We start from the raw sequence: 17,442 nt of genomic DNA, 5'->3' as shown, positions 1-17,442 counted from the left end.
GTTTAATCTGGGGTTGAAGTACCAGCTTGGTCAGCTCTGAGTGGCTGAAAGCATCGCTGAGGAAACGTTTTCACGGGAGCAGCATGACAGAGTAACCTCTGCCCCGGGTGATCACCCCAGAAATCACCTCCTGGCTGGGACTCAAACAAAACACGGGATTAACTTTGCCCTATGCGTGTGTGCTGGCTTGTAGCTGTTAAGAGTCTGTGAGAGCGCTTAATCGGTCAGTCTGGGAGGAGCTGTGCCTGTAGACATGGGAGCCAAACTGCTGTGCCTCTTCCTCGCCTCTGCCCTCATTGCTTACTCCATCTACACCCCCATCCCCGAGGACCTCGAGGACCCCTGGAAAGTGATGCTCATCGCGACTGCCTTCAGGACCGCCAGCCTTCTGGTGAGTTTGGTGCTGGGCTTGGTGCAGGGCTTGGTGCAGGGCTGGCCTGGTGGAGAGACAGCTATGGAGCAGAGGGCGTTCTCAGTGCCTCTATGGCTAATAGAGATATGGCAATATGTACATGTCATACATATATAGATATATATCTGGTAATACACTAAGTGAAGGGTAGTAGTATCTGAAATTAAGCATTAAATTTAGTGTAACTATGGCTATAAAGAAACTTAGATTTAATTGTGCAATCTTGAAAAAAGGACATTCAGAGTAACTCAAAATGTGATATGTAGTGTGAATATGGATAGATAAGTGGAAACAAGTTTATTTTGCTTTACAGTCCTTTGCAGCTGAAGCACTGCTCCTTGAATTTTTCCTGTTTCTCAGAACCTGTAGATTGAGCTTCCTCAGAAGTATTGTATTGGGTGTCAGAGAAAGGGAAACTAGACCACTTCTTAAAAACTATTTTTGTGGTTTCATAGGAATCTGCTGACAGCATGAGCCTAAAAACTACACAAAGCTAATTATAGGGATGACAATGCTAGAGCATGTAGAAATTGAGATATATATGAAAAACTTTTTTTAATACCACTGTAATCTTGCCTACCAAAAAATGGTATCTAGCTAAGCAGCACAGGACCATATGTCGCAGTCTGGAAAGGCAGTGGTATTACACCCCTATCTGTAGTTATGTAGCAATATTTACCAACAATGTGGTCCTTATGTCTTCCCATGCTATTTTTATATATATTACATCCCTGGCTTCTGCTTCATTTCAGTCATGTTATACAGCCATTTCAAACATATGTAATAATCTGTGAGGCTGCACACCACGCATAAATAATGGTGCTGTAGTTCCCACCTTGTAAGTGCATTCGACGGGGAGCTGTTTTGAATGCAGCCCGTACGTAATACACAACGGTGGCTGCAGCAGTGTAACCAAAACCTAAAATCAAGGTCAAAGGTGAAGGTTTGGGGGGCAGGAGAGGGGCTGAGTGTTGCAGACATCTTTCTGGGTGGCTACAAACATTTTGAGACTGCTTTTTTCTCCACTGTAAACTATATTGAAAGGAGGGTCTAAGGAGCCAGGAGAGAGGTTTCTAGTTTTGCTTGAGGGATGCAGCTGAAAGGCTTGTCCACTGCAGGCACAAACACCCGGGCTGTTTGCTCCAAAGTGTATGAGTTTGGGATTTTGCCTTTTCTGTTGTTTCAGTTAAAGAGCGGTGGGTATGGTTTTCAAAATCTGTGAGAGCCACCTCTTTTATGATTTTGCTGGTGGAGGCAAGGGTGCATGTTTTCTTGGGATGTCTCCTAAACATCACACAGTATCTAAAAGCTATTGTCGATCTCCAGAGCCATCCCCGTGTCAGACAGCCTGTGGTTGCAGTGGAGACCTCTTCTTGGGTCTGTACAGCCAGCAGAAGGAAGCGGGGGCAGATGATTTTTTTTTTTTTTTTGTCTATGTGTGTTAGTTCATGGACTCTTTGCTGCTTCCTCATTTGTTTTGATCTTGTGGTTTGAGTTCTGAGTGGTGGGAGATGAAGTGGTGAGAAAAAAACTGTAGTCTTCACTTTCAATGTGCTACCTTGCTTCTTCCCCTTTTTAAGTCTCCTCTTGGAGGTAGCCTGCAAGGAGAGTATGTGCGCAGATAACTCATTTCCCTAGGAACACCTTGTGCGGGCTCACTCAGACCTGTAGCCTTCAGCACAGCAGTGATAAATACTCAGCAAGCAGAAGCATTTTCTTTCAGTGTTGGAGGATTATGCGTTTTTGCTTTAAAATGGAGTTAGTGTCTTTCACGGCTGTTGCATTGGCTGCCTGTTAAGCCTAAGTCTGTTAGCAGCAGCCGTGGTGTGGAGCAAGCGTGTTTTGTAACTGTGCTCTGATCTCATGCAGAACCATAATCCTAAGGGACTCTGACAAAGACAGCCTCCCTGGAGCTGCACTGGTGCAAATTAGATTTGAGATGGCTCTAAGGTGTCCTAAATATGTTCTGAACGGTCATCTGATTATAGGGCAACAATTTATAATCACTTAATAGTAGGTCTAATTTTGCAGAGGGGACCCTAGTTTAGTCTTTCTGACTCCTTGACGTTGGTTTGAAAGAAAGGTAAATAATACTGCCATGGTCAGACACTCCTAACCAGGAGGGTCTTCTCTTCAAGCTCCCAAAACAACATGCCAAGAAAGCCATGAAATGGCAAATCTCTATCCTCCGTCTTCTGTGCTTTAATAGGTCCTGGGGAGCTCTCCAGCTTCTATGCCAAATTGTGTGAGATTTCCTTCGATTTCGGGTTTCCTGGCCTGGATGAGAACTGGTTTGAATAAAAGGCTGCTTTCAAAGTCTCTGCCAGGTACAGCAGTGAGTGCCGAGGGGCTCCAAAGGCCGGTCAGAGGCTCGTGGTTAGATCTTGCCATGGGTTAGCCTGCAGGGGATTGCAGCCGTGCTTGGTTTTGCTGGTGTGCCCAACCTGCGGTGTGCTGAAGAGTCCATTTGTACCCATCTTATTGCAGAAGGGAGACTGGGAATGTATCCATTCGCATGTTCATGTTATAATGTCTCAGGTCTATATGCTGTCTAGCTGGAGGACAGCCTGCAGCTAAAAGAATAAACCAGCCAGTTTCTGTGGTGCTTAAGCACAAAATTCTTCATGTATTTTCAGTGCACATAGCCTAAGATAAAGTGTATGAAGGAAGTATAAAATGCAACACAACATCTTTCTTCCTAGCTGCACGTTTCCCTGGCTGCAGTTCTGTGAAATCCTCCCAAAGCTGCTTCCATCCGTCCTCTCTCCCGCTCTCCCCTCACAAGCAGTGAAATCCAGATTCGAGCCCTTTACAGCCCCGCTCACAAACTGCCTGTCTTCAGCTGACGGAAAGCTTCACCTGGAGGGGTGCCTCTGTCTGAACTATCGCCTGTTCAGATAAATAAGCTGCTAAAAGCAGTGTCAGGCTCTCTGCCTGCCAAGGCATAGTTGGGGCTCCCTTCCTCATAAATAGGTTTTTCTTTTTTTCATCTTTCCTGCCGTGCTCCCCTCGTGGAAGACAGAGAAAGTGACTGTGGAAAATGCTTTCCAAAGCACAAGGAACAAAAAACCCCAAAGTGGTTGGTTTCCCTCTTACCCCTGTAACATGCAGTAATCTCAGATCTGGGACAATGAGACTTTTCAGATGAGGGTATGATTTCCTTTTATTTCTACATGATAATGGCCTTGAAACCACAGGCAGTAGACCAGTGGTTTTCCACAATGTAAAATGTCCGCTTGTGGAAAAAAACAGCTCTGAGGGCATTGAAAAGCCTCAGTCCTGAAGCTGAGGGAATTCCTCCCAACCCGGGGGAGTTTCACAAGCTCAGTGGAATTACAGCAGGACTCACTTTGATTTATGTATTTATTTTTTCAAGATGCTAATCCTCAGGGAAAATACAACAGCTGAGAAATATTAATGTAAACTCTGTAATCACTGTGGATAAAAATATGCAGTTTTGGCATGTGTGCGTATTTGTCTTCATTGAGCTTATGAGGAGACCTGAATTTTCCTTCTGCCCTCTGTGCCAGTTACTGCCTGTTTGTCTTCACCTCGATTCCAACCCAGAGAGTTTGGTAGAGCTCCCAGCATCGCTTGGTCCCAGTCTTCAGAGAGGTGACTCTTAAATATCGTGGTGATCGCTATCAAGTGTTGTCAGTAAGGTCTTACCTGTATTCTCTTTTCTTCTAACTTCTGGAAAAAGTAGGTTTTATATAGAAGATGATTAAATAGTTGATTTAAATATAATTTCAAGAAAAAAAATACAAAAAGCAAAACAAGCAGGTTTAGATTCTATTATTTGCAACATCAAACCCTGAATACCAGCTGTCATACCTTTCAAGAGGTGATCAGTTAAAGTGTGGGGGGTTTCTTTGCGTGTTGGTTTTACATTCTTCCTGGGAAGAACAAAGAATCTCTTGGAAAGCTAAACTTCTGACAGGTTCTGCACCAGGCTGGGCTATTTTATTTCTTATTAAACTCAAACCTGCTTTGAGTTTAATCTGTTTTTCACCTTCAGATAGCATATAAGACAGAAGCTGGTTTTATTACTTAATCATTTCTGTTGCTACGTGATGAGGGAGTTACGAGACTTGTGTGGGAAGTTGGGTCACGTCCCCTGTCGCTGGGGGCGGTTATGGAGGTGCCGGTGGCGGGTGCAGCAGACGGCAGCGGCCGTTGGTAGCAAACTGTGGCGCAACACTTGCACGTCCCCACAGCTGCGCTGGTGCAGGCAGGGCACGGACCTGGAGACCAGCCTGTGGAAATGACCCACGTAAAAAGCTGAGCGTGCTGTGTGCGTGCACACACAAACTGGTAACGCTAATGTCAATGCTGGGCATTTCCCAATGCCCTTTCCTTTCTGAACAATTGTTAACGCAGTGCTAGCGACAGTCACAGGAGTGTTTGTTTTACTAAAAAGTTCCAATGAGTTTAAGAAACTTAGGCCTGTTGTTAATTCAGTTATCTTCCAAACCAAGCATTCTGATCAAAGTGCAATTACAGGAATGTTTGAGAATTGTACAGTGGCCTGAAATGTAGAAAAGTGCTTCTATTATCACAGAGTGTCAGCTCTTAATTTTCTGAGTGTTTAACTAGACCATGCACAAGAGCACTGCCCATTAAACTGAAAAGTAATATGCAAATTAGTTTGAAATTTCTTCTGATTTTCTTGAAATGAGCTATAAATTTAAGCTCTTAGTTCACTTTCAGGAAGTCAGATAGAAATGGCTTTCAAGCAAATTTGAAGTTGTGTTCTTCATACCTTTCTATCATCTCAAAAAATAAACAAAACACCCTCCCCAGCTATTCCTTAATATATCATTAGGAATTAGAGAATATAATGCTCCCAAATCATGAAGCAGTCCATGCTATTTTTACCTTCTAGCTGGAAGTAGCTCCAGCAGCCCATTGCCATAGCATACTGTGTTTTAAGGAGGCTACGCATGATAGGGTTTCCTCATACTGTGGGCATTTCGCATGGCTGAGATCACACTCTAGCCACAGTCAATCTCTAATGTGGCTAAATTTTTGTTGAACTAGGTATTTACACTATCTTTCACCATATAGAAAATTAAAGCTTTATTTTTCTTCCGGTCATTGTGACATTATTCTTTTATGTCATTTTGTTGTATATTACAAATTTTTAATGTGTTTTTAGAATACCTTTCTAATATCTTAAAAGCAATGTGAGAAGTTTCTTTAAACACAATTTAATGGGGGGGAAAAAAGGGCAGGGGGGGAAGGCAGTGAGATTTATGTATAAGCAAACACTGGTCACATCTTTACTTGTCGCAGTTCCCCAGAGACAGCTGTGAGGAAATGTGACGCCTCCTTTGGGGAGCTGTTGGTTTTGGAAGGAGTAGTTGGGATCTGCATTTCTAGCACAGTCCATAGCAAATGCCTTTAGAAATGTTTTCGCTTGGATTCACTCTTGTCTACCAAAGACTCAGTATAATGGAAGCTAGCACAATTTTTTTAAAAAGTTTTATATTTAAGGTTTAAAATAATCTGTGCGTGAAAGGGATTCTGAAATGCTTTTATCTGTGTAAATTGGCGCAATGTCAGACAGCCAAAGCTGCCAAATATTAATCTTTAGACCTTGCATTTCACCTGCAGGTTTACTTGCTAGGGTTTGGGGTTTTTTGTTTTAATTTTATTTAGCATCTTAGAATAACTGTAATTAATTTGGAACCATAGACCTTCATAATAAATGTTTTAAAACATGAATTTCAAAAGAAACTGCTTTAACAGTATTAAAAGTTGGCAAATTTCTTGGTTCTGAAATCCCTGAAGCACATCACTTTTCTTCCGTCAGGGAATTTCTGTGGAGCCTATTGGGAAAGTTTTCCCTGCCCTTTGTGTAGCTCTGCCAGGGGCACTGATGATGCCCAGGGGCATCGATGACCTCCCCTGCTCTCTCCACCTCGGAGGGCTGCACAGGGGCTGGAGCAAGATTCAAGATTTCTGGGGGAAAAAGAACCTTTTAAGAAAGCTAACCGTATGGGTATTTTTTAAGACACCCCCCCCCCCCCCCCCCCCCAACTAATGCACTTATCAGGCAGACAGCGATCCTGGTTAGCATCCCCCTCCGGGAGGATGGTCCTGCTGGCCCTGTGGAGTCTCTCCCTGGGTCAGGGAGTCACTGGGATCATCCTTGGTCAGAGTCGGGCTGGAGCCAGCGCTGGGTGCATGAGAGCTGGGTGCACTAGAGCTGTACTTCTGTCAGTTCGTGAGGTGATTCCCTGTTGAATGGTCAGAGGGCTGGTGGGAATCAAAACATCGGTGGCAGGGTTATTTTGAGCTTTTTATTATGAAATGTCAAACCAATGTAAGGAAAGGATTTGCAAGGCTCAGACAAAGGTGGATCCTCCTCAAGGATGACAGTGCAGGAAATAGCTTCAGAAGGTATAGTGGCATAGGTAGCATGACAAAATTTTGTCTCATCCGCTCACCACATGGAAAGGAAAATAAACACACGACTCAATTCTTGTTCTGCTGTTCAGTAGGGGCACTTCTTCATTACATAGAAAAACAGAGGTATGTAACTGATAGAATTTTGATGTAAACTGAAGAAATTAAACAGAGCTGGACTGTGGTAAAGTGGCAAAGATATACTTCTGCCTTTTTAACGTCTCAAAGTAGAGAAAATATTTTAACAAGGCAAAGGTACTCATCTCTAAATGATGCTCCTTGGCTACTGGGATGGAACTGATCATTAAAAATCATTGTGCAGTTTGAAGTCAAATTGTTGTATCCTTGTATTTGTGCCACCGGTGTCCTTGGCATCCTGAAAGTACTGGCTGCTTTTGCTTCTGCAGTTCATTACAGGAACAGTTATTACTTGGTTTTGTGGTAACCACCTGGAAAAACGAGGAGGTCTGGCTCATTGAGCAGACCCTCACGTTGGGTCTCGGGAGGTTTCAACTGATTCTGCTTTCTTCCACATCCTCTGTTGTGTCCTAGTTGTCCTCTATGCCTGTGCTTCCAGTCATTGTCTTAGCACTGACAGGCAGTGGTGTCCCCTGGGCTGCCTTCCAGCCACTGCCACTGAGCTTCACATGGAAGTGACTAAGGTAAGGGAGTTGAACAGCTCAGGCTGGACAGCGTGACAGCGCGAGACAGCGTCTCCTCCGAGTCAGCAGCATTCGGCTTAGCGACTTCTACAGCAACTTTACAGACTTTGTACAGAGTATCAAATGGCTTTGTGGAAATTTAGTCTCTGAGAGTAACTAAGGCTGTACTTAAAATACTGTTTTCCCTTGCCTTGGGCTTTAGGCTGAGGCTGCTGATTGGCTGGGTCTGATGGACCATAAGGAAGCTCTGCTGCTGATGGCAGCTGCTGAATACATCGCACCCACATCCGATGAAAACGTCACTGTGACGGACACAGAGTTCAGCAACGTTGCTGTCCGTCTGTATCTGCCCAGAAAGCCATCTGATGGGCTTAGAAGGGCGGTGATCTATTTCCATGGCGGAGGATGGAGTCTAGGGCAGGCAGGTAAGCTCTTCTCTGCCCGTACTGGGGGTCTGTATGGAAGATCTCAATGGCCCTTGTTAAGTGCTGCCTTTTATTTTACAGGAGAGGGTCAGGGAACTGGTATTTCACCAGTTAAAGTGCACCAGCTCGGGGGAGGGTGGTCAGTGTATCTTGAGGTGGAGGGCAAAGGGTCTGGTCCAGGGCTCTGCTTCTGTCATGGTGTTTTATCTGCTGCCCCTGGCTTGGTTACATGGTGTTAGGGGGAGAAAAGGACAAAACTGAGTATCTTGATATGGAAAAGAACATCCATGTAGGGGTGAAAATCAAATGGAGATGCAGAGACTGGGGGTTTCCTTGGTTCCCAGAAGCTTGATTCTCAGACACTTCCTCATACTTCTTGCTTGGGGAAGGCCAGGGGGTATTTATTGTCTCCTGAAACCTATTTTAGGGAGTTTTGCTATATCAGAATTCATCTATTACTGTATCTTTTTCTCATGAATGTGCTCCTAGGCAGGCAAGTGTGTTTCTTTGATTTTGGTTACAATTGCGCTATCAGTGCTCATCCTATGCTTGGTGGTGTTCCATGTCATGCCCAGAGGGGCTTTCTAAAATGTTTTAGTTCAGTGTGCCATGCTTTTGCTATTACTTTTTCATGGGAATGATTCATCTTCCCTTCCAGTTGCATTCTCCCCTAGAACACATCCTCTGCTTCTCTTTGCTGTCATTCAGTGCTTTACGTAAACGGATATAAGTTATCATCTTGGCAACACCCAAACTGGCATTTTGTGTAGTAGGTATGGCTGACATTCCCAACAACCAATCCATAGCTTGTTTCAGTTGTTGCATTGCTCGTTTCAGGGAGAACGAGCCAAAATATTTTTCCCGGGCAAGCTCTTTAATTTTGGTCTGAATGTGTATGTGTAGCCGAGAGCTTGATCTGGCCCCTGGTGTACTTCTTGTTTCCATTTTTCTCTGCCATAAAAGCTGAGCATCCAGGACTTTGCATTGTGTAGTGCTCAGAAGTGTAAATAATGTATTTTGTTCATCCTTTTGGGTAGCATTCAAGCAATACTTGGATTACTTCTTTCAGTTTGTGCTTCTGGCTAAACCCGTGTGTGCTGTGCTTGCGTTGTGCTGCTGCAGAGGCACAGGCAGGTGGAGGCTTTGGAAAGTCACCTGAAAGCTTCTGCAAAGAGGAACATGCTGTCGTGTATCTGTTTGTTCTCAAATGTGCTGGAATATATTCTAAGTGACTCGTTTCATTTCAGGCATGAAATCCTATGATTATCTGACAAGATGGACTTCAAACAGGTTAAATGCTGTCATGGTATCAGTCAAGTAAGAGATTCTCCTTCTTGATGGGTTGAGGGTTTGGAATAAATTAATCTATTTCAGTTAACCTAATTTTGCGATATCTTTTTTTGATCATGGGCTTTCCTGCGAGCTTTAAGTATTTGTAAACAAAAGCTGTCAAGGTTGCAGTGGTGAGTTGTGGGTGGTGATTATTTTGGATATTGCTTTATGAAGTTGGGTGGGTAATAAAATATTTGATCCTCCAGGATAGACAGTTCCCATTTCGCTGGGCACAGAAAATAATAAACCCTCACCAACTAAGGCAGATGCTTTCTCTATAAATAGCGGGAAGTAACACACTTCTGCTTGCCTCTAACAGTTACAGGTTGGCACCTAAATACCATTTTCCTGTTCAGTTTGAAGATGTGTATTCTGTAACAAAGTTCTTCCTCCAGAGCAGCGTGCTCTCCCGGTATGGGGTGGACCCAGATCGGGTCTGTGTTGCAGGAGACAGCGCAGGTGGCAACTTAGCTGCAGCTGTGGCACAACAGGTAAAAAAAAAAAAAGCTGGTTTGCTAGTTCTTATTTTTTTTTTTTTTTTGGTCATTTCATGATCTCTTACAAAAGACTAATGAAAACCTCTGCTCAAAGCAAGTGCACCTCCCAAATGTCTCTTGTGGTCCGTGTACACAGGACATCACGCAGCCTGTAGGACTGTTAGTGAGGGCTCTGAGTTCCCAGCCAAGCAAGTTCACTTGAGCTATTTAATGGCATCAAAGTAGCTTTGATGCCATGATGTTCTCCAGCCTTTATACCCTAAAAAAAGGCGCTCTGCCCTACAATTAGGGCATGTATCACTCTATCCTTAAGCACATTTTGACTGGTTTAGGTATGTTGTTTGAAAAAGGAATTTGAGCAATTTGACTCATCTGTATGTAAACAGCAGCAAAAAAATAAGACGACTAAATGTTCCAGTGTCATTTGATCACACACAGTTTCAGTGCCTTTTGCACTTCTCACTCAGGTTTATTAAATAAAATCAGTGCGATGTTGGTGCTCTCTTGAGAAGTTATTTGGATTGTAATGAATCTCACTTGGAAAGGTGGTGAATTTGCTGTGGATGCTGAAGGCAGAAGATGAGGGAGAAGGTGGAAATTTATGAGGGAAGAAGGAAAAAGGATGACACTTAAGAAATATCAGTGTTCAATTAATGACATCTTGTTTTTCACATGTCTAAAGTGCACAGAATTGTAGTTGTTTGAGTTCTAACACCTCAGGGTTAAAAAAAAAATCAAACAGATGGATAAGCTCTAAATTGTGTGAAATGGTTAAAGAAGCCTCAGAAATTTGCAATTTTTAAGCTATAAGAATAGAAATTTTCTGTAGTTATAGAAAAAGCATTTGTTACTACTTCAGAAAGCATCAATGCTTCAAAAAGTCTCAATGCTTCAAAAATATTTTCTTGTTATCCTTCAAGATCAGAAATAAAATGAAATTATATTCGATGTTTGAGAATTTTTAATACAACATACTGCTTTAGGTGACCTGCCTATGAATTTAGAATTTCCTTAAATTAATCTATCCTGGTTTTATTGATGATCTTGTTTTGCTTATGTTGTAAAATGTGTGTGTTAATTCCTTACTTTTAAGGTCTTCTGTCAGTGTGGGAGAAGCAACACTTTTTAACTGACTTTTTGTAATTATTTCTATTTTCTTCTACAGCTGTTAGAGGACTCTGAAGTCAAAACTAAACTCAAAGCCCAAGCTTTGCTTTACCCTGTTCTTCAATCCCTTGACCTGAATTTGCCATCTTACCAAGAAAATGGAAACAAGATCATTTTACCCAGGTGGCTTATGGTCAAGTTCTGGAGTGGATATTTCACTTCTGATCCATCTCTCAGGGAAGCGATGGCCTCCAACAGGCATGTCCCGGTTGAATCGAGCCACTTGTTTCAGTTTGTAAACTGGAGCAATTTGCTGCCTGAAGAGCTGAAGAAAGATTATGTTTACACCAGTCCCACCTACGGAAGCTCCGAGCTTGCACAGAAGTACCCGGGGTTTCTGGATCCGAGGGCGGCCCCGCTGCTGGTGAGCGATGCCCAGCTACGCGGGCTGCCCCTCACCTACATCCTCACCTGTGAGCACGACGTCTTACGGGATGATGGATTCATGTATGCTGAGCGCCTCCGGGCGGCGGGTGTTCCCGTCACGCATGATCATGCCAAGCGTGCCTTTCACGGGGCGATGATGTTTGTCTTGAGTCCAACCGACTTAGCTGTAGGGCACCGGCTGTTGAACAGATATATTGAGTGGTTAAATGAGAATCTATGAGTTGAAAACGTTGCTCTAGTATGCCAGCTTGCATTCACTGGGTGCGATGGAGGAGCGTAGGAGAACTGGAGCTGTGTGAGTTCTTGGGCGTGGTTGCTGTCTTCGTTGTGTTGCCCCGCAGTGTCTGGATTGAGCGTTTTTCATATTCTCTGGCAGCACAGTTCAAGGGAAGCACTTGAAAACCCAATGGGACGGCTGTAACACAGTGCAAATGTTGTTTTGTTGTTGTAGTTTTGGTTGTTTGTTTTTTGTTTTTTTTGTTTTTTTTTTTTTTTTTAAGCATCTGTCTTACTCAGTAATTACTTTCTTTAATCCCTGTACTAGAAGGAAATAGTGTAACAAAACAGCACTGGATATTAATCAGATAAAGGAAGACTGTGAAGGTCCTAGCCTTACAATAGCACTGTTGTATGTTTTATGCTCTGCTTCTTTAAGTTATGTATCCTGTGTTCTAATTATCCTTAAAATGTTTAGCAGTTTTTACATACAAATTTTTAAAAATAAAATTAGCTTAGTAGCCTTATAGGCTTGAAGAAGAAACACAATTCAGCTGTGTTACACAAAACTTTTATATAGAGGATATTTGTTTATTAAATATAAACCCTAAAAATTTTGAATGATGAATGCACGCATTGGTTGGCTATTGGTTTTAAATTGAACACACCACAAACGTACTTCTAGCATCCTCCTTTTTTCTGTTGCATAAAAGATACTGAATCTTCAAAAATTCTGTTTTTTTTTCCTGTGTGTATGCAGCCTGTTTAGATGGAATGTACACAGAATGATTGCTGTATTTTTCTTTTTCATCTTTATTATGTTGAATATAAAAATTAAACTTGTCTTCGATTCAAATCCAATGTAATTTTTGTCACTCAAGTATCTCATTTATCGGAAAGGAATAACAAGATGGCTTTAGTACACACAGTAGATATTGCAAGCAACCAGGACCAAACGCAGGGAGATGTTGATTTACTTCTGCTATTATCGTTAATATGAATACTTAGTAATACTCGACTGTGGTTGTTGAGGTGAGAAACAAGAAGCGGTTGAGTAGGTGTCTTTTATCAAGAAAAGGATGGTGAAGCTTGTGACTGGGACGGAGATCAGTGGGGAGCTGGGCCTGGCCTGGCTGTGGGGAGGGCTGGGCCAGGGCTCCTGCTTGCCCCACGAGACAGGGTCAGAAAACTGGTCTGGTGTTGCAGCAGGAGCATTCTGTGTGTCTACTTCTGTAATCCATCCTTGAAACAGCGAGTGCCTTACTGCCAGCATACCAGGATTGAAATGTACCATGGGACTAAAAAGCATCTTGTATAGCCCACATACACAGCAGTGCAATGTGCTTGCATATTTGCATATCCTCAGGACATGTGCGTGCTTGTGCAAGCTCCCAGCATATTTGGGAAGTTATTTCTCATGGCATGCTCCATAATGCTGCCAGCAGGTCCCGGCTCTTGCCCATGGGACTGGGCTCGTATCTGCTGGCAGCGGATATCTCCGCTGTAGTTTTAACTCTCTCTCATTTGGAATGAAAGTATTCCTGAGGAAGCAGGGGTTTGGGGTTTTGCCTCAGTAACACCTTTGGTCTGACTTTTTATACAGTAATATGGTCATGTCCAGAAGAATATTCCTCAGGTTGGGTATTTCCAATGCTGTAACTGCTAGCAGGGTGAACCGAGTTGGCCTTTAGTCACTGTCAGTGATCCTTGCTGTGAGTTTTACAGGCTGCTTTATTCCTTCTTCCATATAAACAGCAGAAAAAGACTTGCTTAAAAGAACATTTGGAGAGGACAGTTATTTTGTTTGTGTCAAGAGGGGACGTGTACAAAGCCGGGATATGAAAGCAGGCATCCCTCAGCGGGTTACATTGCTGTCACAGATATTGGCTTTGAGTGTTCTTCCCTGCAGGCACCGGGACACCACTGATAAAGTGGCATTAGTCTTGTTGAAGTGTTGGGCACAGCTCATCCATCACTCAGCTGGTGACAAGGACTAGCACAACAAGCAGGAGGGCGGTTGTTCCTGGTAGACTGAAGAGCTGGGCATGCATGGGCTGGGGCTGGGGCAGCCCAGATGGCCTAAAAGCACCGTAGGATCTGCCCTGCGTGCACAGGGGAGGCTTTGGCTCCCTTCAGGGGGTGCTGGAGGTGCCGGGCAGCACCCAGCCTCTGCCAGCAGAAAGCGTGTCAGCCCAGCAGGAGCAAACCTGGGACACCCTCCTTGTCCACGCTGCCACCAACTCAGCGTTTCCTCAGTCGTGGCTCAGGCATCGGCTACGGCGGGGACACGGGGAGCACTCGATGCCATGAGAGCAGCAAGGGGGTCTGTTGGGTGGGCACTGCCACCCCCTGCCTTTGGACCTTGAGCAGGGCTGTGGGTGCTTCTCTGACGCAGGTATTGCATGACGTGTGTGTGCAGCTTCTGGCAAAGCCCGGGGAGGGCTTTGGATGCGGGTCCTGGTATTTCCTCAGTTTCTTCAGACAAATACTCATGGAAGGCATTGGGAAGGGCTTGGCAGGGGAGGCAGGCTTGCTGATGGGATGGTTGTTGGCTGGAGAAGGGAGCCTGGGGAGGCAGCGAAGGAGGAGGTGAAGCCATGCCTCAAGGGTAAATGCTTAAATTAGTGGAGAATCTGACCAAGCAAGCATTGAGGAGATAAAGCAGTGAAGATGTTGGCAGTGAGAGGAACAGAGTGAAAGACACGTCTAGAAATGATTGTTCTTACCTTTAGGAGAATTTTATAGCTGCAAGGTAGTAGAGAAATTTATGCTCTAAGCAAAAATGCTAACACTATTACCAGTTTCCCCCTGCGTGTTTTCATGGGACTCCGCTTAGAACAAGAAGTAAATGTCTTTTAACCACTAGCACCGAAATATGGATTAATGATTGATTGGACTGTATATGCTTTTGATTAAATTCCTAGAATAGACTTTTTGAGTTTGAAATGCTTGGCGAGGCACAAAATGACACACTGAAAATTGCAATGTCAGCGTCTCTGGTGGGAGAGGCTGAACCCGCAGTATGCAATTTATCCAGAGCAGAAAACCGTAAAAACCACCCCAAGGGAAGACCTTGTTCTGTCTCCCAATAGACTCTGAAATGAAATTTGGTGTTTGATAGTAAAAGACAAATCTCAGCCACGCCATCATCATGGTGTGGCTTAGCCAGTGGTGTCTGGATTGGGGAAGGCTGCACTGGCGGGCGCACTGCAGCTCTGCCCTGCCACCGCTGAACCCGTCCTGCCGAACCTTGCCGAGGCGCAGGCAGGCTCGCGCCCCGGCTGCGTGGCACACTGGGCTCACGCCCCGTGTGTGCACCGTGCCCTTTGCTGCAGGTCCCGGGGCCGAGTCTCGCCCCGCCGCTGTGCGCTCGGGGTGCAGCATCGGCCGCTCGCCAGCGGCTCCTCCATTGCTCTCCCCCTCGGGAGGCGCAGCCAATCCTCGCAGCCCGGTTGGGAGTTCGCAGAGGAGCCAGCTCCGGGTGCAGAGATCAAACCCTCTGAGGACGCCCAAGTGTGTGTGGGGGGATGATCTCAGACTCCCCGCTTCCCTTATCTATATAAAACATGATATAGTGGTAGGCGTATGCAGAGGAAACGAAATTAATTCACACTTGCAAGCGAGTGGAGGAGGAAATAAAGCATCCCCACCAGTTAGGGCTTCCCCTATTATCAGTTTGTTAACAGTCTTTAACTTTTTGCTGAAGTACTATACTGTTTTAAAAAACCAAACAAACACACACACCCCCTCAAAAAACACAAATAGTTTTAGTTTTCTAGTATTTTTGGAACTGTTGATTAAGTTGTTCCCTGTTGGCAAATTCAGTTTAAGGCCCAATTGCATTGCTGCTTCTCAGCATATTCATTCTTTTCATTAACCACTTTAGAGAAGCAGTTTCAGAGGGTCCCTTTAAAGGTTAACCCATAAAGCTGTTTTGGTTTGTTTCGGTTTTTCACAGTAAGGTGAGCCAGCAGCCCCAGGTTGAACGCTCCTCAGCAGAGGACAGCATGTCTCTAGCCTGCCTTACCAGCAAGAACCCGGAGCTGCCATTGCAGCAACGCTGGCATTGCTTATCTGACACCAGGCACGCTGTGCGGGACACCCGACTGTTCTGGCAACAACAAAAACTGCTGTGGAGAGACCCTTTAATTCAGGTATTCCTTATTGATAAGCCTGCTGGAAGACAATGTAATTACAGATGCTAGCTTATGTGACTAAGAGAGCTTTGCTAAGTCTCTGGCCTCAAAATAATCAAGGTTTAGAAAACTGTGCTCAGAAAAAAAATGGATCTATGCAATATTCCTAGAGATGCTAAACTGGGACAAAAACCTAGAAACACTGAAATTACATTAAGAATATTTTAACTGTAATAATTATAAGAAAATTTTGAAATGTCTTTCTTTGAAATATTTGTGCCTTGCTGTACCTTTTTTTTTCTCGATGGAGAGCATGTTTCAGGCTAGACTAGGATTGTGACCTGCCCTCCTTCCCCGCCTCTGCTGCAGCTTTGGTGTCCCCAGCACCGGTGAACCCCCCGGTGCGGGAGCGCGGTGGCCCTGGGCAGGGCCCTGCAGGGCCCCCCCGCCCGGCCCTCGCCCGGCCCTCGCCCCCTTGGTGATGTGCGAGACGGAGAGACCTTCCCGTCCCCGCGGTGCCCGCTCCCGGGGCTCGGCTGCACCGGTGGGGGGTACCAGGGCAGGCGGGGTCTGGGGGTCAGGGCAGGGGTGCGGGGGGGTCCCTGTCCCAGCTCGGCTCTCCTGGCAGCACCCTGGCTGTCCCACCATCAGCAAAGCTGAAAAAAAACCCAAACCAAAAAGTTGCATTTTACGCTTTTGTTTCTTCCAGCCTCAGCTGTTGGGTATGGTTTATACAAATCCACTAATTGTGGCTAGAAAGTGCTGAGGTGGAGTTAGTTATTAATTACCTGTGAAGAGTGCTCACCTGCCTTGGGGAATTGTTTTTGCAAATAGAGTGATGCCCAGCCGCATCGCGCTAACTCACCCGTGCCCACCTGCTTGAATAGCCCAACGGGCAGCGGGAAGGGCAGGCGCATTTTGGGAGGGTTATATCTTTATTGCTCTATTACCAGTTCTTCGAAGCTTTACTGCAGTGTGGAAGAAGAAACGCTCCATTTATTCGGCCCCTTTTCATCCTTCAGTGCAACAGTAGCTGCCTGAATGAACAAAACGTTTAAAAGCTGGTAAATGAGAAGCCAGTATTATTTATCAGCTACGTGGGAAATTTTAAAGCAGCTTCTGTAATGCTTAAATATTAGCTGATTTATTGGCCTTGTCTTCAGAGAAAAGCTGGAATACCTTTTTATATCTCAGATATTAATAGGGCTAATATTCGCTAACTGAAGGGGAAGGAATTAAAAACAAACAAACAAACAAGTCTTTTTAGAAACTGAACTATGTTTATTTCTCCCATTTAAAAATAATCACGGTGGTATTCAGACTTTCACTGATATGTATCATGACCTTGCCTTTAACTTCTCCTCTATAGGGCTTATTCACCAAGCCCTAATTACACTCAGCTGCCACTTGCATTTTATAAAAGAATACATTTGTAAGGGTATGATATATAGTTTATGTATGTTGCTTTGTATATATCCAACAAAATTTCATGCTTTAAATAAAATACACGTTATGCTTTAGAGAAACACCAAAGCTCTCTGCCCACCTGCAGCTTTGTGGGGAAGAGCCCCAGAATGTATCCATCCGGAGGGCTCGGGGTGGCAGAGCCCAAGCCGGGTCTCGCCTGCCTCCCTCCTGCGTGGCCGCACGGCTGGGCTGCTCTCCCTGGAGCGGGAGGAGGAGGAAGGCTCCAGGGTGAAGTTTCCATGCAGCAGCCGGCAGCAGCAAAGGCCCCTTCCTCTTGCTCTTCCTGGGAGGTAGATGTTGAAAAAAGGACTTTATAGCTTTGGGGGAGCA

The 17,442-nt window shown here is 44.7% G+C and overlaps 1 protein-coding gene across 1 annotated transcript; it reads left to right on the top strand.

Annotated features, from left to right (window-relative positions):
• Positions 1-253: 253 nt before the first annotated feature.
• AADAC (arylacetamide deacetylase) lies at positions 254-11,513 on the top strand (the record flags this gene model as incomplete). Its single annotated transcript, XM_082319593.1, has 5 exons — positions 254-391; positions 7,688-7,910; positions 9,158-9,227; positions 9,562-9,733; positions 10,905-11,513. 5 exons carry the CDS (start codon positions 254-256, stop codon positions 11,511-11,513), a joined length of 1,212 nt encoding a protein of 403 aa, XP_082175719.1.
• Between the last annotated feature and the right edge of the window lie 5,929 nt (positions 11,514-17,442).

This window comes from Platalea leucorodia, assembly GCF_965183815.1.
Source record: "Platalea leucorodia genome assembly, chromosome: 8".
NCBI lineage: Eukaryota > Metazoa > Chordata > Aves > Pelecaniformes > Threskiornithidae > Platalea > Platalea leucorodia.
Note: the sequence above shows the minus strand (reverse complement) of the source record. Positions and strands in the feature narration are given on the sequence as shown.